General features: G+C 43.9%; 1 protein-coding gene across 7 annotated transcripts in view; it reads left to right on the top strand.

Annotated features, from left to right (window-relative positions):
* The window catches only part of fbrsl1 (fibrosin-like 1), a 476,892-nt gene that overhangs the window by 315,087 nt on the left and 139,611 nt on the right, over positions 1-22,194 (top strand). For all 7 annotated transcript variants that reach the window (XM_071354122.1, XM_071354121.1, XM_071354120.1 and 4 more), the window contains one exon: positions 19,301-19,330. In XM_071354122.1, coding sequence (XP_071210223.1) covers positions 19,301-19,330 — 30 coding nt within the window. The remainder of the gene's footprint in view (positions 1-19,300; positions 19,331-22,194) is intronic.

Genomic DNA, 22,194 nt, shown 5'->3' with positions numbered 1-22,194 from the left:
ATTTCAATAGCTGAAAATGGTTGTCAAGCAATGATCAACAACCAATTTGACAGAGCTTGAAGAATTTTCAAAGAATAATGGACAAATGTTGCACAGTCCAGGTGTGGAAAGCACTTAGAGACTTACCTAGAAAGACTCACAGCTGTAATCATGGCCAAAGGTGCTTCTACATAGTATTGACTCAGGGGTGTGAATGCTTATGTAAATAGGATCATTCTTTATTTAGTTTCAATAAATTAGCAAACATTCTAAAAACATGTTTTCACTTTGTCATTATGGGGTATTGTGTGTAGATGGGTGAGAAAAAAATAATATTTAATCCATTTTGAATTCAGGCTGAAACAAAATGTGAAATAAGTCAAGGGGTATGAATACTTTCTGAAGGCACTGTATTCATTCATGCTACACGCACATCACAACTGCTGTACATTTTGCTCTCCTGTATTATACTTATTCTAAAATGCTTATTCTGTTCTACTTAGCCATTTAATTTATGTTGGTATTCTTATCTTTTATTATTTCTTATTGTTGTAGCATTTTAGAGAAGGAACCTGCAAGTAAGTATTTTGTTGGACGGTGTATATCATGTGTATCCTGTGCATACGACTAATAGAACTTGAAACACACACAGACACAGACCTCAACAGGTGCTGTGATTCATGGTGTCCTGATGAAGGGGGTTTCAATGAACTCCATTTAACCTCTCCTCCCCCTAATAACAGACAGAGAGAACAGATATGATTTACTGCTCTACTACATCCGCACTACAATAGTAGTACTCTAACTTACCGTCTGCTGTATAGTACCCAACCCAACCCTACCCTACCATCTGCAGTATGGTACCCAACCCTATCCTACCCTACTGTCTGCAGTATAGTACCTTACCCTACCATCTGCAGTATGGTATCCAACCCAATCCTACCCTACCATCTGCAGTATAGTACCCAACCCTACCCTACCATCTGCAGTATAGTACCCAACCCTACCCTACCATCTGCAGTATAGCACCCAACCTTACCATCTGCTGTATAGTACCCAACCCTATCCTACCCTAATGGCTGCGGTATAGTACCCAACCCTACCCTACCATCTGCAGTATAGTACCCAAATCTACCCTATCCTAACATCTGCAGTATAGTACCCAACCCTACCATCTACAGTATAGTACCCAGCACTACCCTACCATCTGCAGTATAGTGCCCAACCCAATTCTACCATCTGCAGTATAGTACCAACTCTACCCTACCATCTGCAGTATAGTACCAAATCCTACTCCACCATCGGCAGTATAGTAACCAACCATACCATCTACAGTATAGTACCCAACCCTACCATACCATCTACAGTATAGTACCCAACCCTACCATACTATCTACATTATAGTACCCAACCCTACCATACCATCTACAGTATAGTACCCAACCCTACCATACTATCTACAGTATAGTACCCAACCCTACCATACCATCTACAGTATAGTACCCAACCCTACCATACCATCTACAGTATAGTTCCCAACCCTACCATACCATATACAGTATGGTACCCAACCCTACCATACCATCTACAGTATAGTACCCAACCCCACCATACCATCTACAGTATAGTACCCAACCCTACCATACCATCTACAGTATAGTACCCAACCCCACCATACCATCTACAGTATAGTACCCAACCCCACCATACTATCTACAGTATAGTACCCAACCCTACCATACCATCTACAGTATAGTACCCAACCCTACCATACCATTTACAGTATAGTACCCAACCCTACCATACCATCTACAGTATAGTACCCAACCCCACCATACCATCTACAGTATAGTACCCAACCCTACCATACTATCTACAGTATAGTACCCAACCCCACCATACCATCTACAGTATAGTACCCAACCCTACCATACCATCTACAGTATAGTACCCAACCCCACCATACCATCTACAGTATAGTACCCAACCCCACCATACTATCTACAGTATAGTACCCAACCCTACCATACCATCTACAGTATAGTACCCAACCCTACCATACCATCTACAGTATAGTACCCAACCCCACCATACCATCTACAGTATAGTACCCAACCCCACCATACCATCTACAGTATAGTACCCAACCCTACCATACCATCTACAGTATAGTACCCAACCCTACCATACCATCTACAGTATAGTACCCAACCCCACCATACCATCTACAGTATAGTACCCAACCCTACCATACCATCTACAGTATAGTACCCAACCCTACCATACCATCTACAGTATAGTACCCAACCCTACCATACCATCTACAGTATAGTACCCAACCCTACCATACCATCTACAGTATAGTACCCAACCCTACCATACCATCTACAGTATAGTACCCAACCCTACCATACCATCTACAGTATAGTACCCAACCCCACCATACCATCTACAGTATAGTACCCAACCCTACCATACCATCTACAGTATAGTACCCAACCCTACCATACCATCTACAGTATAGTACCCAACCCCACCATACCATCTACAGTGTAGTACCCAACCCTACCGTACCATCTACAGTATAGTACCCAACCCTACCGTACCATCTACAGTATAGTACCCAACCCTACCGTACCATCTACAGTATAGTACCCAACCCTACCATACCATCTACAGTATAGTACCCAACCCTACCATACCATCTACATTATAGTACCCAACCCTACCATACTATCTACAGTATAGCACCCAACCCTACCATACCATCTACAGTATAGTACCCAACCCCACCATACCATCTACAGTATAGTACCCAACCCTACCATACCATCTACAGTATAGTACCCAACCCTACCATACCATCTACAGTATAGTACCCAACCCTACCATACCATCTACAGTATAGTACCCAACCCCACCATACCATCTACAGTATAGTACCCAACCCCACCATACCATCTACAGTATAGTACCCAACCCTACCATACCATCTACAGTATAGTACCCAACCATACCATCTACAGTATAGTACCCAACCATACCATCTACAGTATAGTACCCAACCCTACCATACCATCTACAGTATAGTACCCAACCCCACCATACTATCTACAGTATAGTACCCAACCCTACCATACCATCTACAGTATAGTACCCAACCCTACCATACCATTTACAGTATAGTACCCAACCCTACCATACCATCTACAGTATAGTACCCAACCCCACCATACCATCTACAGTATAGTACCCAACCCTACCATACTATCTACAGTATAGTACCCAACCCCACCATACCATCTACAGTATAGTACCCAACCCTACCATACCATCTACAGTATAGTACCCAACCCCACCATACCATCTACAGTATAGTACCCAACCCCACCATACTATCTACAGTATAGTACCCAACCCTACCATACCATCTACAGTATAGTACCCAACCCTACCATACCATCTACAGTATAGTACCCAACCCCACCATACCATCTACAGTATAGTACCCAACCCCACCATACCATCTACAGTATAGTACCCAACCCTACCATACCATCTACAGTATAGTACCCAACCCTACCATACCATCTACAGTATAGTACCCAACCCCACCATACCATCTACAGTATAGTACCCAACCCTACCATACCATCTACAGTATAGTACCCAACCCTACCATACCATCTACAGTATAGTACCCAACCCTACCATACCATCTACAGTATAGTACCCAACCCTACCATACCATCTACAGTATAGTACCCAACCCTACCATACCATCTACAGTATAGTACCCAACCCTACCATACCATCTACAGTATAGTACCCAACCCCACCATACCATCTACAGTATAGTACCCAACCCTACCATACCATCTACAGTATAGTACCCAACCCTACCATACCATCTACAGTATAGTACCCAACCCCACCATACCATCTACAGTGTAGTACCCAACCCTACCGTACCATCTACAGTATAGTACCCAACCCTACCGTACCATCTACAGTATAGTACCCAACCCTACCGTACCATCTACAGTATAGTACCCAACCCTACCATACCATCTACAGTATAGTACCCAACCCTACCATACCATCTACATTATAGTACCCAACCCTACCATACTATCTACAGTATAGCACCCAACCCTACCATACCATCTACAGTATAGTACCCAACCCCACCATACCATCTACAGTATAGTACCCAACCCTACCATACCATCTACAGTATAGTACCCAACCCTACCATACCATCTACAGTATAGTACCCAACCCCACCATACCATCTACAGTATAGTACCCAACCCCACCATACCATCTACAGTATAGTACCCAACCCTACCATACCATCTACAGTATAGTACCCAACCATACCATCTACAGTATAGTACCCAACCATACCATCTACAGTATAGTACCCAACCCTACCATACCATCTACAGTATAGTACCCAACCCTACCATACCATCTACAGTATAGTACCCAACCCCACCATACCATCTACAGTATAGTACCCAACCCCACCATACCATCTACAGTATAGTACCCAACCCTACCATACCATCTACATTATAGTACCCAACCCCACCATACCATCTACAGTATAGTACCCAACCCCACCATACCATCTACAGTATAGTACCCAACCCCACCATACCATCTACAGTATAGTACCCAACCCTACCATACCATCTACAGTATAGTACCCAACCCCACCATACCATCTACAGTATAGTACCCAACCCCACCATACCATCTACAGTATAGTACCCAACCCCACCATACCATCTACAGTATAGTACCCAACCATACCATCTACAGTATAGTACCCAACCCTACCATACCATCTACAGTATAGTACCCAACCCTACCATACCATCTACAGTATAGTACCCAACCCTACCATACCATCTACAGTATAGTACCCAACCCCACCATACCATCTACAGTATAGTACCCAACCCCACCATACCATCTACAGTATAGTACCCAACCCTACCATACCATCTACAGTATAGTACCCAACCCTACCATACCATCTACAGTATAGTACCCAACCCCACCATACCATCTACAGTATAGTACCCAACCCCACCATACCATCTACAGTATAGTACCCAACCCCACCATACCATCTACAGTATAGTACCCAACCCCACCATACCATCTACAGTATAGTACCCAACCCTACCATACCATCTACAGTATAGTACCCAACCCTACCATACCATTTACAGTATAGTACCCAACCCTACCATACCATCTACAGTATAGTACCCAACCCCACCATACCATCTACAGTATAGTACCCAACCCCACCATACCATCTACAGTATAGTACCCAACCCCACCATACTATCTACAGTATAGTACCCAACCCTACCATACCATCTACAGTATAGTACCCAACCCCACCATACCATCTACAGTATAGTACCCAACCCTACCATACCATCTACAGTATAGTACCCAACCCTACCATACTATCTACAGTATAGTACCCAACCCTACCATACCATCTACAGTATAGTACCCAACCCCACCATACCATCTACAGTATAGTACCCAACCCCACCATACCATCTACAGTATAGTACCCAACCCCACCATACCATCTACAGTATAGTACCCAACCCCACCATACCATCTACAGTATAGTACCCAACCCTACCATACCATCTACAGTATAGTACCCAACCCTACCATACCATTTACAGTATAGTACCCAACCCTACCATACCATCTACAGTATAGTACCCAACCCCACCATACCATCTACAGTATAGTACCCAACCCCACCATACCATCTACAGTATAGTACCCAACCCCACCATACTATCTACAGTATAGTACCCAACCCTACCATACCATCTACAGTATAGTACCCAACCCCACCATACCATCTACAGTATAGTACCCAACCCTACCATACCATCTACAGTATAGTACCCAACCCTACCATACTATCTACAGTATAGTACCCAACCCTACCATACCATCTACAGTATAGTACCCAACCCTACCATACCATCTACAGTATAGTACCCAACCCCACCATACCATCTACAGTATAGTACCCAACCCTACCATACCATCTACAGTATAGTACCCAACCCCACCATACCATCTACAGTATAGTACCCAACCCCACCATACCATCTACAGTATAGTACCCAACCCTACCATACCATCTACAGTATAGTACCCAACCCTACCATACCATCTACAGTATAGTACCCAACCCCACCATACCATCTACAGTATAGTACCCAACCCCACCATACCATCTACAGTATAGTACCCAACCCCACCATACCATCTACAGTATAGTACCCAACCCTACCATACCATCTACAGTATAGTACCCAACCCTACCATACCATCTACAGTATAGTACCCAACCCTACCATACCATTTACAGTATAGTACCCAACCCTACCATACCATCTACAGTATAGTACCCAACCCCACCATACCATCTACAGTATAGTACCCAACCCCACCATACCATCTACAGTATAGTACCCAACCCCACCATACCATCTACAGTATAGTACCCAACCCCACCATACCATCTACAGTATAGTACCCAACCCCACCATACTATCTACAGTATAGTACCCAACCCTACCATACCATCTACAGTATAGTACCCAACCCCACCATACCATCTACAGTATAGTACCCAACCCTACCATACCATCTACGGTATAGTACCCAACCCTACCATACTATCTACAGTATAGTACCCAACCCTACCATACCATCTACAGTATAGTACCCAACCCTACCATACCATCTACAGTATAGTACCCAACCCTACCATACCATCTACAGTATAGTACCCAACCCTACCATACCATCTACAGTATAGTACCCAACCCTACCATACCATCTACAGTATAGTACCCAACCCTACCATACCATCTACAGTATAGTACCCAACCCTACCATACCATCTACAGTATAGTACCCAACCCTACCATACCATCTACAGTATAGTACCCAACCCTACCATACCATCTACAGTATAGTACCCAACCCTACCATACCATCTACAGTATAGTACCCAACCCAATCCTACTCCACCATCTGCAGTACAGTAACCAACCCAATCCTACCATCTGCAGTATGGTACCTAATTCTACCGTACCCTACCATCTGCAGTATAGTACCCAACCCTACCATCTGCAGTATAGTACCCTACCCTACCCTACACTACAGTCTGCAGTATAGTACCCTATCCTACCATCTGCAGTATATTATTCTACCCTACCGTCTGCAGTATAGTACCCAATCCTATCCTGCCGTCTGCAATATGGTACCCAACCCTACCATACCATCTGTAGTATAGTACCCAACTGTACCTTACCATCTGCAGTATAGTACCCAACCCTACCGTCTTATATATAGGACCCTACCCTATCCTGCCATATCTTCCTGCTGATTTTAGCTGCATTGTCTGAGCTGTCTTTACATCTGGCAGAAGAGAGAAGCTCCTGACGGTGATGGGCACTGTGACTGTCTCTGCAGTGACGGCTGGGCTCCATAAGGGGTGGGCTGAGCCCACCTTCCCTGGTTCAGTATTTGCAGCGGCAGACAGCGTCATGTCTCTCTCCTCTCTCTGAAGACAGGGAAGGCTGGTTGGCTGGCTGGGGGAGGAGTCAGTTGGAACTGAGTTGTCAGCCATTATCTTGGGTCTTATAGAATATGAGGAGAAACAAGAGTAGAACACAGCTGTTTTTTCACTGTCTGGCTCTGAGGGGGAGCCATGAGAGAGAGAGGGAGGAAGAGATTGAAGGAGCGGGGAAAGAGAGAGAGGGAGGGAGAGGAGAGAGAAAAAGACAGAGAGAGAGAGGGAGGGAGAGAGAGCTCTCAACTTTGATGTGTGATGATTTCGCTGCAGCTCTGGGTCAAACGCTGCCAGTGTTTTGTGTTTGTCTTTGTTTCGTCTTCCCAGTGCTCCTCTAAATTATTCACAGCCTGAGGATGTGCTCCTCCTCTCCCCTCCTCCTTCCTCGCTCTCTCTCATATCCCTCTCTCTGTGCTCGCTCTTTTTTTCTCTCTCGCTCTCTCTCTCTCTTCCCTGCTCCATCTCTCATGATAGCTTGTTTTGGAGAGATTAACAGAAGTTTCCCTCTTTCTCTCAGGTTAATTCACTTCACTTTGCCCAACCCACCCCCATACCCCTTTCCAACCCTTCATTACTGACTACATACAGTATCTCACCCTCCTCCTTTCATCACTCTCCCCCCTCCTCTCTCTCTCTCAGTTGACATACCTAAGGCAGACATTGCTTTTTAAGGAGGATAGAACCAGCTGTTAACATCTCTTTATTTTCTCTGTCTCTCTCTCCATCAGTATTGTTATTCATTCTCTCCATAGCTGTCAGTAGTGTCAGTAAAACAAGTGTCTGCCCTTTCATTTTCTAAACAGTAGTCTCTGTGATGAGGATTTCAGCCCAGGGTGAGGAAAGTTAGTTTGCCTGGGCACTGGGCAGCTCAGTGAAGCTATGGTTCTGCACCTAGTGTTCTGTCTTCCATCCTTCATCCTCTAATGATTTCCAATGACTTAGTTCTCCTTGTATATCCAAGTTCAGAGAGAACCCAAGAGCAAGCCAAATCCTCTGGAAGTTGATGTCACTGATTAAAGACCTGTTGGCCAGCTTTCACCTCTAGGACAGACATACAGACAGTAACATGTAGCAGGGGAGGAATTGGGCCTTAGGCTGCGTCCCAAATGGCTCCCTATTCCCTATACAGTGCAATACTTTTTACCAGAGCCCTATGATCAAAAGTAGTGCACTATATAAGGAATAGGGTTTCATTTGGGATGGAGACTTAGTGTGGGAGATGCTACTCTCATCTCATCTGAGGCCAGGAGCTCACATGTAGTATTTCTATTAGATTTGGGATTGGGATTAACCCTCTTGTTTTGCTGTAGATGAATGGTGTGTTAACTGGTTGTAGAACAAGATACAGTAGAAAACCCTGCACATGTATTACAGACAGACAGGAAGGGGGGCGGAGATGAGCTATACTGTCCTGTCCAACTGAGGAGAGAGGGAGTTGAATCCAGTCCCAGCCAGTGCCACAGGACACTCATTTGTAATTCTTTAGCCTGCATATGACAGTTTTTGATCATTGCAGAGGGGAAAAGAGGGTGGGAGGCAAGAGGGAATGGAAGGAGGAAAAGGAGGGCCGAGAACGGCCCCCTCTGGCAATTGCTGTCACCCAGCATGAATGCCCCTATGGCCGAATGACAAGTCTAGCGTGAAACGCTTGGCTGGCCCCCGAAATTAGCAGTAGAGCCCCCCGGTGGCACATGCTTCTCATGACCAGCGCACAGTGGGCTGCTGCAAGACTCTTTTCATTAAGTCTGTGCCCTCACAGCCGCTGACTCCCCCTCAATCTCTCTCCCTCTCTCCCTCCCTATCCCTTTGCATAGGCTAGAAGTCAATAAACGGCATCTGTAGTACTCATCACAATGCTGTCCGAGAGAACAAAAGCTACAGGGAAGGGGAAGCCTTATCTCTCTCCCCCTTTCGCTCTTTCTGTGAGGGAGGGGTCGAGAAAGAAAGAGAGAGCGAGAGAGAGGGAGGGAGGGAAGGACGGAGAGGGAGAGAGAAACTGTACAGAGCAATGCCCAGAGGCTCAATCTGTTCCTCACTGAGCTACATCAGTGTGAGAGACGTTGGCGCAGGCCTCAGGGAAGCCTCCACTCGCTCCATCAAACTGTCAGGCAGCCAGTGGAGCCCGTGCCACGCCGTGCAGAGCAGGGAGACTCTCAGCTGCCCTCGGGGCCAGTTCAAGTCAACATCCCATTTCCTTCCTTCCTCTGCTAATTTCTCCTAAACCCGACTTAAATTTCCAATGCTGTCTGCCGCTGTAGCTCTGCTCTGCGGTGGGGTGGGGGGCAGGAGCTGTATCAAAACAGAGGAGGGTGGGGTGGGGTGGGGGCCAGGAGCCGTATCAAAACAGACGAGGGTGGGGGCAGGAGCTGTATTAAAACAGAGGAGGGTGTGGGCCAGGAGCCGTATCAAAACAGACGAGGGTGGGGGCAGGAGCTGTATTAAAACAGAGGAGGGTGGTGTTGTGTGGGTGTCTCTGATGGGGGAGGTGCTTGCTGGTTGTGGTGGTTGTGGTGTTCTCTGGAAACTGTGAGGGGAGAGAAGAGAGGAGACAGTCAGGGGAGAAAACAGGAAGCCAAGGGGGCCATATGAAAGATGAGTTGCTAAAATGACGCCGTAAATCAGTACTTTTCGCTTTCTCTATCTCGCCTCGCTCTCTCTCTGTATTATTCCAATTCTCTCTTCCACCTCCATTTTCTCCCTCTCTCCTAGGGCTGTAGCGTATGCATAATACCGTTGTGTATTCCCAGTACCTTTGCTGCTGGCTTTTTGTCCGCTTGTTTTTTCCTCATGAATAAATGCTCCCCCATCTTTCCTATCAGTCCCATTAGATTCTGCTCCCCTCCTCTCCCTGCCAGAGCCAGACTATTGTGAGAGCCTGCCAACACCCCCTCAGCCCCCATCCCCTAGCGAGTAGTGAAAGCAAAGGCTGAGGGATTTCTAGTTGGAAGGCACAGGGCAGTCCTTTAATTTAGAGAGGGACTCTCTGGATTCGACCGTTGGGCTAGCGGTCCCTGATGGAGGCTGTTTACACGTGGTCTGGGTTTTGTAAAGCCGTGCTTGGCCTGGCAGGATTGGCCTACAGAAGTAGGATCTTAATTTGAGCAGCAAATTAAAATAATCCTGCAGCAACAAGAAATGTGAATTATTATACTGAAAAAAATATATAAACGCAACATGTAAAGTTGCGTGGATTATATACAGTGCATTCGGAAAGTATTCAGACCCCTTGACTTTTTCCACATTTTGTTACTTTATAGCCTTATTCTGAAATGTATTTTTTTTTTTATTGCCTCATCAATACCTTATAATGACAAAGCAAAAACAGTTTTTTAGAAATGTTTGCAAATGTATTAAAAATAAAAAACAGACATACCTTATCTACATAAGTATTCAGACCCTTTGCTGTGAGACTCAAAATTGAGCTCAGGTGCATTCTGTTTCTATTGATCATCCTTGAGATGTTTCTACAACTTGATTGGAGTCCACCTGTGATATATTCAATTGATTGGACATGATTTGGAGAGACACACACCTGTCTATATAAGGTCCCACAGTTGACAGTACATGTCAGAGCAGTGGCGCCCTGCCAGTGCCCGGGTATTGTGTATAGATTGATGAGTAACAAAATGTGGAAAAAGTAAATGTGGATTATAATTAATGGACATTTTTGTAGGGGTTAATACATTTTTCATAAGGGAAAATCAAGTCTGAAATTTAATAGTGGAAATTAAGAACTTCAGAAGCCTTTTTAAACCTCAAATACACTACAAGTTTTAAATGTCCTGCATTGCAGGAACGTTCTCCTGCAACACAGTGATCAAATTAAGATCCTTCATCTTTATATTGTTCTCTGGATGATTTACATGGCTCCGTGCTCCAGCTCCCTATAGTATGTCAGCTCCTCAGGTCCTCCCAAAGAACCACAGTGTCTTGTCTAATGTAAAGAAAAGAGCCCTATCTCTCTCCTATACGCTCTACTCTCTCTCTCTGGGCTCAGCTCTCTGCTTGTACAGCCATATCAGAGGTCCCCAGCTCAAATATAGTTTTACATCAGAGCCGGGGCCTCTTCTTTTCATGGTCGATATCATTTCCGCCTGCAGAGCTTTTCTCTCCAAGCCTCCATCTTCAGCTGGATCAATACCTCCCTAATCCCCAGCCCTTGGTCTGACCCCTGGTAATCACCTGACTTCCCATGCAGCCCCCAGGCAAGGTCAAGGGTCAAATGGCTGTATAGATCTGAGCCTTTGATCAAATCAGAGTGTCTGGTGGTGCACTCACATGCAGGTGCCAGGAAGGGTCAAGAGGAACTACTTTATATATATATTTTTTCTCTTCTCAAAGGTTGAGAAGGTTGAACAGTGGTGACAATGTTAGTCGAGTTGTGTAAAGGGTAGAAGCCCAGTGTTAGAGACCATGAACCCTGTGGTGCTGGTAGACTATTTACAGTGGGAAAACATAACCACTGGCCTCTCTCTTCCTTTCTATTGAAAAATCTAAATGTTTTGTTTGCTCCAGCCTTGGTTTACTGCAACTCAACGCATTGTGTGCTCTTCCGTAGCGCGCCCAGAAGAGAGGTTTATTTGGTGCATTTTCCCCTTGTTTGTTATGCAATCAGAATAATCTCGGCGTCCTCTCGACCCCCCAGTCTCTATGATGACTCATCATCATGTTGAGACTAAGAGGGGCATGCAAGAAGCATCACCTCCATGAATTATGGATGTCTGAATCCTGTAGGAAGAAGTGCTTAACATGCTCTGTGATGCTCTGTGATGCCATGGAGACCTCCTGGGCTGCTGCTAACAACATGCCTGGTGGTTGGCGTCCTGGGGCACTAGGAGCGGTGGCAGAGGCAGGGTACCCCAGCAGGGACAATATCTGCATCCTAAATGACACCCAATTCCCTTTATAGTGCAATACTTTTGACCAGGGTTAAAAGTAATGCACTATTAAGGGAATATAGTGGCATTTGGGACGCACATAATATCACACACCTCATCTCCGGAGCCACAGGAGGGAAATTGAGGTGGAGGAAATTGTGGCTGTTTCATGCGTAAAGCTACCATTGAATCCCAATGTATCTGGATGAGCCATTAGGCCAACACAGAGTGCCTCTGAGATCTCAAACAGTATTGAGTCTGTGCTTTTCACCACGCCCTCCAATAATAAACCAAAATGGCCATTTAAGACACTGTCTGAGGAGAACTGGCCCTGGATTTAGACCATTCTCTCTGACAACATGAAGATGCCCAACTGTCTCACCCTTTTGGCTTTTCAACAGTGAATATGAGGTCTTATCATAATCTGTGGGTGGTTATGTATTTCTGAGACTAATTTTGTTTGGCTGAGGCACAAATATTGATAGTTTCAGTATAACCTCACAGTTACATTTTTTTGGAGAGAAAGCTGACAGTGGAATTTATGCACTACAAGCCTCCGTTCTTGTTTTGCTTCCTTGTGGATATCTCACAGCCAGGGTGGCCCCAATCAGTATTCAGGCAGACAGCCCCCAGCAGACATTGATGCTGTGCCAGTATTTATGTCGCCGGGCAAGTTTCTCCCTCTCGTTCCAAGGCAAATTCATTGCAAGTCTCTTCAGAATGTGACAGGTGGAACTGTGTGATTAATTTGGGCAGTCGTTTTTAATGTGCTCCGGGATGCGCAACTCTTATTGTCTTCCCCCCACACACGTCTATTACGAAATCTGCCAGAAAAATGTCAGGAAGAATCATCCGGTTGGTTCCACCCCTGTCTCCTGTCTCGTCCTCAGCCCTGCTGCTTCATTCCAGGTCTGAGATATGAGGTTGTCATGGGGCTAGCCTAGCACTGAGACCCAGTCTGGACTGCTGTTTCTCTGTCTGAATAAATCTCCCGCTCCCAACGTGTTGAAAGCTGCGTAAATGTCAAAACCATGCGTTTGAGGTGTGGAGGAGAGGAAAGGGATGGGGAGGCTGGGGGTGAGGAAGGGGTAGGGGGGCAGAGAGACTGAACCATCCCGTGAAGCTAGTCCCTGGTTACATGCAGTTTCCAGGTGCAGATGTTGCTGCTCACTCTGCCTGCCTCCGAACCGGTAGCCAGGTATTCTCTCTCTTCTCTCTTTTTTTTTTGTTGGATGGGGGTTGTTTTTGAATATCCATGAGAGGGCAAACCTACCGGGGCCTTGCTCCTGTCAGGGAACTTTTTGAGCAACATATCTCTCGGCTTTTAACAATGTCCCCTCTGACTGGTCCAGCCTGCCATCATGCTGTTGGTGTGTTTGTGGTTTTGCATTTTCACCATTTGGCTAATGTGTTCCCTCTTCTCGCTTGGCCCTAGCTGGCTACTACAGTACAGAGGATGTTCTCTCAGTTCAACAGTGAGGGAATGGGCGAGTGCTGCTCTACCCAGCCACTTTACAACCATATTGTACAGGATGGCATTGGCCCAATTAGGGCTGTCCCCGACAAAAAAAAATCTTGGTTGGCCGAGAGTCGTCTGTTCTTTAAAATGTGTATTTTTCCATATATAAACACACCCTTTGTTTGAATAAAATCAATTATATGTAGGCTACAGTACTTTGCCTGATGCTTTAAGTACTGCAATTAAAAAGTATGACACACAAATTACTAAGGAGGGAGACAGAGATCAATATAGCCTAACCAGAAAAAAAGAACTGTTCCCGACCCGAACCACCTCCTCCCGCTGCCTGCTGCTGCTGGCCTTTACAGATTCCGACATTATGCTCCAGAAGTTGCCGGTAATAGGCCACACCAGCGGTCGGCAACCTTTTCCATTTGGAGTGTCAAGTTAACCACATAACATTGATTTTGAAATATGAAGAATTTATTATAAATTAAATAAAACTGTTCCATGAAAATGTGCATATGTAAATCGTAACTGGCACGCAGATCAGTAGAAATGGTAGGTTAATCAACATTCTATCTAAATGAAAATGATACAAATCTAAAAGTAACTTATATTGCCAATATGTAAAAATAGCCTACACAGCCAACAAATAATAACATTGCAGCCCGCAGGTAGAAAATATCCTGATAAAAATAAATATCCTATCAATCACATTGGCTATACATACAGTAGCCTGTCTGCAAGGAACTTGAAACATTGTATCAACTATTAACTTGAGTTTCCTGGGCCAGTGAGTTCCGGACGGACGGACAGACAGACAGACACAGCTGCAGGGTATTTGCGCAAGGCATAAGAAGTAATCAGGAAGGCCTTTTTTATGACATTTCCACAGGATCAGAGCATGACATTTTTTCAGATTTCATGCTGAGTGGTTATCAAAAGGGAGAGAGCTGGAAAGATGTTTTAAATGGGCTACGTTGAGGAACTATTGTCATTCTCAATGGATGTAAAAACAGACTTAGTTTACTTGCTTTGAGAAGCTCCACAGTGAGTTAAGACATTCAGAAATAGTATCAGATTTAATCCTACATTTGCGCATAGGCCAGGTAGTCTAGGCCTAGTTATATGCGTAATCAGGTGTGTGTCCTTACTCAGGATTGACAGGAGCGCTCCAAACAAAAAACAATGAATAAATTGACAACTCGTGAATGGAATGAAATAAACCAACGCTTTTTGTGTAGCCTAGATTTTTGTTTCGACTCCTACAATGACAACGGTAAGACTGTTATAACAATATATTGAATGCATTAACAGAAATTACCGTAACCAAACAAACATTGTAGATGACAAATAATGGTAATTAATGGTAAATGTACTACTGGTGATGCTTGTGTGCCATCCCCGCGGCCTTCACAATGGATTAGTCCACTCAGACAGGCGTGAATCAGACAGGTGTCTCTTGTCCCACAGTTGTGTCAAGTTGGCTGGATGTCCTTTGGGTGGTGAACCATTCTTGATACACACTGGAAACTGTTAAGCGTGAAAAACCCAGCAGTGTTGCAGTTCTTGACACATACCTGTGAGCCTGGCACATACTACCATACCCCGTTCAAAGGCACTTCACCCTTTGAATGGTACACGTACACAAACCATGATACACAAACCATGTGTCTCAAGGCTTAACAATCCTTCTTAAACCCATCCCCTCCCCTTCATCTACGCTGATTGAATTGGATTTAACAGGTGACATCAATAAGGGACCACAGCTTTTGCCTGGATTCACCTGGTGAATCCAGGTGAATCTATGTCATGGAAAAGGCAGGTGTTCTTAATGTTTTGTACACTCAGTGTAGACTCCGCAAAGGCATATAATACTATGTAGTAATAGCCTGGAGCCATGCTAGCCAAACACCTCCCTGACAGACCCCCTCCATCTCCTCTATCTTTTTAGTGTTTTGTTCTCACTTTTCACTTGCCTCTCCTACCCAAGTGAGAACACCTTTCCAGAAAAATCACATGATTTCACATGAACTCTCACATGCGAAATCATGTGAAAACAAGTGTTTTTGGAACAGTTCACATGTTTTCATGTGCATCATGTTATCACGTGTTGCTTTAAACATTGCCACATGTTATCACATTAACTTCACATTAGATCACGTGTTTTTGGAACCATTAATGTGTTCACATGTGAAATTCATGTGTTTTTATCCATAAGGGCAACTCCATCCTTTCCAGTCTGCTGCAGGAGATGTTTCTTAACGGGTTGGCTGTGGGGGGATGAGAGCTCTGCTTTGCTATTTTGTTATTATTTTCCTCCTTATCCTTCTCCTACTATCTAGTCCTCTGTGGCCTCCTCATCCTCTCCTCTACATTCTCATCCTCAGTGAGACCATCCTGCAGGTCTGCGCTTGGGGATTTCAGCTGTAGACAGAATCCTCCTATTCTGTTCATCTCCATTGCCAATGCAGGTTTTTAGCTCGGCTCCAACAATAACAGTGGGAACTAGCATTACTGTGTGAGGCGCCCGGCTGTTGTGGTGCACACTAAGAACACATTTCTCCCAGGTCCCTGGGTATCATCTCAAACCAGGATCTATTTACTTCCAGGCTCATTGTCAACAGGAAAATCAAGCAAGGAGAAAGGCTGGTGTTTTTTGTTTTAAAAATGACTGAGTGGTAAGAGAAAGACAAATGTTGCTTCATTACAGGTTGTGTTGAGCCAGTAACAGGCTCATCTAGGTAGAAATATGTGACAATCAATTTGCTGAAAACCCCCGGCGCTGAATGGGAAAGGGATTGACAGGGGGCCTAAGCCACTTGCAGTTCTGTAATGCCCTGTACCTTTAATGAATGCATTTGACAAGTAAAGCCCTGGAATTATGGTTTGTAAACATTCCCCAGAGAATTAAGGGACATGCAGCAAACAGGATGTTTTTTTTTCTCTATTCCTGAACTCACTCTCACACGCATGCACATGCACGCGTACATACATAGACACGTGCATACACACATAATTGATTATACACAATGGAACATTCGCGTAGGCTTTGTGTTGTAAAAAGACATTATAATGTCAAGGCCTTTTGATTATCCTATCTTTCCCTCTCTTTCTGTTTCTGTTTCTCTCTGAATCTCTCTTTCTCTTTCTCTCTCTGAATCTCTTTCTCTGAATCTCTCTTTCTCTCTCTTTCTCTTTCTCTCTCTGAATCTCTCTTTCTCTGAATCTCTCTGAATCTCTCTGAATCTCTCTGAATCTCTCTCTCTTTCTCTTTCTCTCTCTTTCTCTTTCTCTCTCTTTCTCTTTCTCTCTCTGAATCTCTCTTTCTCTCTCTGAATCTCTCTCTTTCTCTTTCTCTCTCTCAATCTCTCTTTCTCTTTCTCTCTTTCTCTCTCTGAATCGCTCTTTCTGTTTCTCTTTCTCTCACTCTCTCTCTTTCACTCACTGCCTCTGAATAGCATCAACGACTTTGATTAGTTCTAGAAAGGAAATCAATGCATTAATAATTATGTTCCCTCTTTTTTATCGACCTGACCTCCAGTTTAAATGTCTCAGCTCCCCTTCTCCTGTAAGAATGGTTCAGTATGGGAGTTTAGGACTTCACCATGGCCTTAAGATGTTATATAGACAGATATAACAACCACACACACACAGTCACTCATGTCATGTTGAGCCACAGAATCTCTTGACTTACCTCTGTCCCCAGTCAGGAGAAGTCTTCTGAATGAGATGATTTAAGGGCAGGAGTGTAGCTCTCTGGAGAGATCTTGGCCTCTGGGCGGTAGCATACCTGGGTTCAAATACTATTTGAAATTATGTCAAAAAATTAAGCTGGGCTTGATTGAGTTTGCCAGGGGCAATAGAACCAATAGAGCCGTCACAAAAGTGCAAACGCACCAATCTAGCACTCCACGCAGGCTAAAGCAAACGCTAACCGTTTTTGATAGCTTTTGAATAGTATTTGAATCCAGGTCTGGACTGTAGTGCTGATTGCTCCGCGTTACTTAATTCTACATTTAGACCCACCATGCTACAACACAATGGACCACTGTGTCTCCTTTGACCCAACGTCTCCCTTTGTGCCGGAGCTCTGAAAAGCAGTTAAACCAAATAAAGAGGGGCACTTAAATATGTTGCCACAGAAACTTAATTGACAGATTGAAGCCAGGCAGGCAGTGTTTTTCAGGGGGCCTTCTCTTCTTCTCTTCTCTATGGCTCTTTGCGTGAATAGCTTTTCTCTTTTCTCCCTGGCTCCCCCACTGTGAGGTCCAGGAGGTCTCACCAACCGGTCCACTCCTATTTCCACAACTTCACTTCCCATTGTAGTGTGAGAGGGGCGGCCTGGAGGAACATTTATTCACTTTAAACACCTAATGAACGTGAGAAACGGAAGTAGAGAAGAAATGAGAGAAGAGCTTGTGTGCCTTGTAAAGGAATGCTAGTCATGCAGGACACAGGTGGCTATAGAGGTTGTGGCATTCTACAGAATTAGAATCTTAGTTTGATCACTTTTGGTGATGAGAATTTTCCTGCACATTAGGAAATGGAGATGAGCTTCATAATTTACATAAATTCACTGAAAACCCATACTAACACACGGTTATATTAACAATATTGCACTTTTCATGTAGCCTAATTCTGGCCAGCTAATAGCTTAACCACTGATCAAACAACATTATGGACTAAACATTCAAATCCTGTTGCTGCAGGATTATTTTGGTGTAACAATACTGATCTAATTAAGATCCATACCTGTAGGCTACATCAGTATATTCTATATACAGTATACTACATATATACTACATCTGTATAAACCATATGCAGTATACTATTCCATAATTGCACATTTGCATTTTAAAACTTGTAGTCCTTTTCACAATTAGACTTGAAATGCATTAATGTTAACATACTAATGAAAAATGTAGTTTATAGGATATTATGATCTAATGATGTGTGGAAAGCGCAAATGATAAATTCACATCATAATCCAAATAATAATGGACAAGTTTCTGTTGAATGAAAAACCTTCACTCTACAACACTGCTTATTATTCTTCTGTTTTTTTTTCAACCTTTTGTAAACCATTGTATTTGCACAGAAAACTCCAGAGTATCGTTATTGTATTGTATTGTGTACTGCTTTTAAACCTTGAAAACTCTCTCAAACGCCACACTTTCTCTTCCTTCATCTTCCTATGTTTGTGTTGAAAGCTGTCACTGAACAAGAAGTCACATAAAAATAACATATGCACTGATTATGAGTTTGTTGGTGATGGTGGTTGGGGAAGGGGGGATAAAATGAATAATTCCTTATGTTTCCCTTTCTCTTCCCTTGTAGTGTGACAGCGAGAGTGACGTTGATGACAAGGTAAGACTTTTTTCTGTTTATTTTCCCCACCACATGACGTGTACGTGAGGAGTTGTGAATAACAAATGTTGGGTTCCTGACTGAAGAAGAAGAAACAGCCTTCGGTTAAAGGGAGGAGGAGAATAACAGACTACTAGATGAGGATGAGTAAGAAAGAAACTGACAAGGAACACAGCTCAGTAAGGTATATATTTGCACTGTTCGTTTTTCACAACGCAAATGATACCACTGCTTTTATAGGTGTAAGAGAATGTTGCGTCTTTTCAACTCCTTAAACCTGTTAATGACACCTTCAGCCTGTACACAACATATATCACATTTTACATACAGTACAACAATGTGATGCAGAGAAGAACCTGCTTTTAGAATATAGATCATAAATCGCATACAGTGCATTCGTATCCCTTGACTTTGTTCACGTTGTTTTACGTTACAGCCGTATTCTAGAATGGATTAGATATTTTTTTCTCATCAATCTACACACAATACCCCATAATAACAAAGCAAAAAAAAAAATGGGGAAATGTCACATTTACAAGTATTCAGTCTTTACTCAGTACTTTGTTGAAGCCCCTTTGGCAGTGATTAAAGCCAAGAGTCTTCTAGGGTATGATGTTACAAGCTTGGCACACCTGTATTTGTGGAGTTTCTCCCATTCTTCTCTGCAGATCCTCTCAAGCTCTGTCAGGTTGGATGGGAAGCATTGCTGCACAGCTATTTTCAGGTCTCTCCAGAGATTTTCAATCGGGATCAAGTCCTGGCTCTGGCTGGACCACAAGAACATTCAGAGATATGTCCCGAAGCCACTCCTGTGTTGTCTTGGCTGTGTACTTAGGGTCGTTGTACCTGTTGGAAGGTAAACCTTCGACTCAGTCTGAGGTCCTGAGCGCTCTGGAGAAGGTTTCTATCGAGGATCTCTCTGTACTTTGCTCCGTTCATCTTTCCCTCGATCCTGACTAGTCTCCCAGTTCTTGCCGCTGAAAAACATCCCCACAGCATGATGCTGCCACCACCATGCTTCACCATAGGGATGGTGCCAGGTTTCCTCCAGATGTGACGCTTAGCATTCAGGCCAAAGAGTTCAATCTTGGTTTCATCAGACCAGAGAATCTTGTTTCTCATGTCAACTGTCAACTGTGGGACCTTATATAGACAGGTGTGTGCCTTTCCAAATCATGTCCAATCAATTGAATTTACCACAGGTGGACTCCAATCAAGTTGTAGAAACATCTCAAGGATGATCAATGGAAACAGGATGCACCTGAGCTCAATTTCGAGGTCCTGAGCAAAGGGTCTGAATACTTATATAAATAAGGTATTTCTGTTTTTTCTTATAATACATGTGCAAAAAATAAATAAATAACTGCTTTCACTTTGTGATTATGGTGTATCGTGCGTAGATTGATGAGGATTTTTATTTATTTAATCTATTTTAGAATAATGCTGTAAAAATTCAAGGGGTCTGAATACTTTCTCAATGCACTGTATATCACACTTTTATGTAGGTTTGAACATCATATTCAAATTAATTTAATGCATGAAAATACACTACTGCTGTCCCTAATATCCTTGTGATAGCATTGCAACTTGTATCACAGTCTTTATGTTGTTAAATGGCAGATTTCCAAGTTGCCATCAGTTATACATCATCTGTCAGTCTGTTTGACAGCTGTTGGTGAGTGTCTATAGAGTATTTGTAGTAATACCAATTTCACAACTGAACACTTGTTTATCTAAGTCTTATGGGGTGGCTGGCTCCTTCATCTATGGCTGCTACCAGCACCAGCACCACCAGCCAATCCACCATGAACCACCAATGGGAGCCTCACACATCTTAATTCCCCCGCAGTTTAGCAATTACCCCCTGGTAAATGAATGAGATAGCATGTCTAATCTCCTGTAAGCTTAGCTCCCAGTTCTGTGGAAATGTCTGCGGCTCTGCTCACCCTATAAATAATACATTGATAGCAGCAGCATCATTTGCATTAACTGTAGCTTTGGCAAGTAAATAGGCTTTTATCTCTTCATTGAAACAAAAAGTGAGTGAGTGAGTGAGTCAGGGAAGAGAAGGGGGAGCCTCTCTCTCGCCCGTCAGTTTGACATGACAGGAAGGGGGGTTTTCAGGACCTGTCAGTTTCCATACAGCTCCCTGGCATCACTATGTTGGGAGGAGGGGGAGAAGGGGGAAGGGGAGGAACTACCCTACAGACAGAATATCCCCTCTCCGTATCCTCAGGTAAACCCGTCCACCCTCCCTCCCTGCTGTTCTATGTCCATACCCCACCTCCTATCCCTGCACCTGCCACATGGAACGTTCATTGCTAATTTTCTGCATGCGAAATAGGAATGTCATATAGTTTATGCCGGTGGATTGCATTAACTACGTATGTGTTGTTCACAACATGTGAAAGCAATTGCTGAATTGCTGCAGATTCTGTGTGTTTTCTCTCTCTCTCAATTCAAGGGGCTTTATTGACATGGGAAACATATGTTAACATTGCCAAAGCAAGTCTGTCTCTCTCTCTCAAGGCTAATCCATCAGAATATATATTTTTTGTATTTAGTGAAAGCATAGGGAATGGGGTGTGGTTGGTTCATATAAGTGCAGCAGTCTTGGGTTTGACTGGCGGTGGTTAACTTTTACCAGGCCGTCTGTCCATGGGGCCTGTGAAAAATGTGCCACCGTCCATAGAAACCAGACAGAGCTTACGCCCATCACAATGAGGCCGTTGTGAATTCCTAAAGTACTACTCTCTGAAAGGGCACCATGTCTTTCATGTTCATTACATGAGCTAAAAAAGAAAGTCTGTGTTTGGGTAAGGCTCCTCAGCCTTGGTAAACTGACCACTTATAGATCCAGGAAA

This window comes from Salvelinus alpinus, chromosome 19 (assembly GCF_045679555.1).
Source record: "Salvelinus alpinus chromosome 19, SLU_Salpinus.1, whole genome shotgun sequence".
NCBI classification, from domain to species: Eukaryota; Metazoa; Chordata; class Actinopteri; order Salmoniformes; family Salmonidae; genus Salvelinus; species Salvelinus alpinus.
Note: the sequence above shows the minus strand (reverse complement) of the source record. Positions and strands in the feature narration are given on the sequence as shown.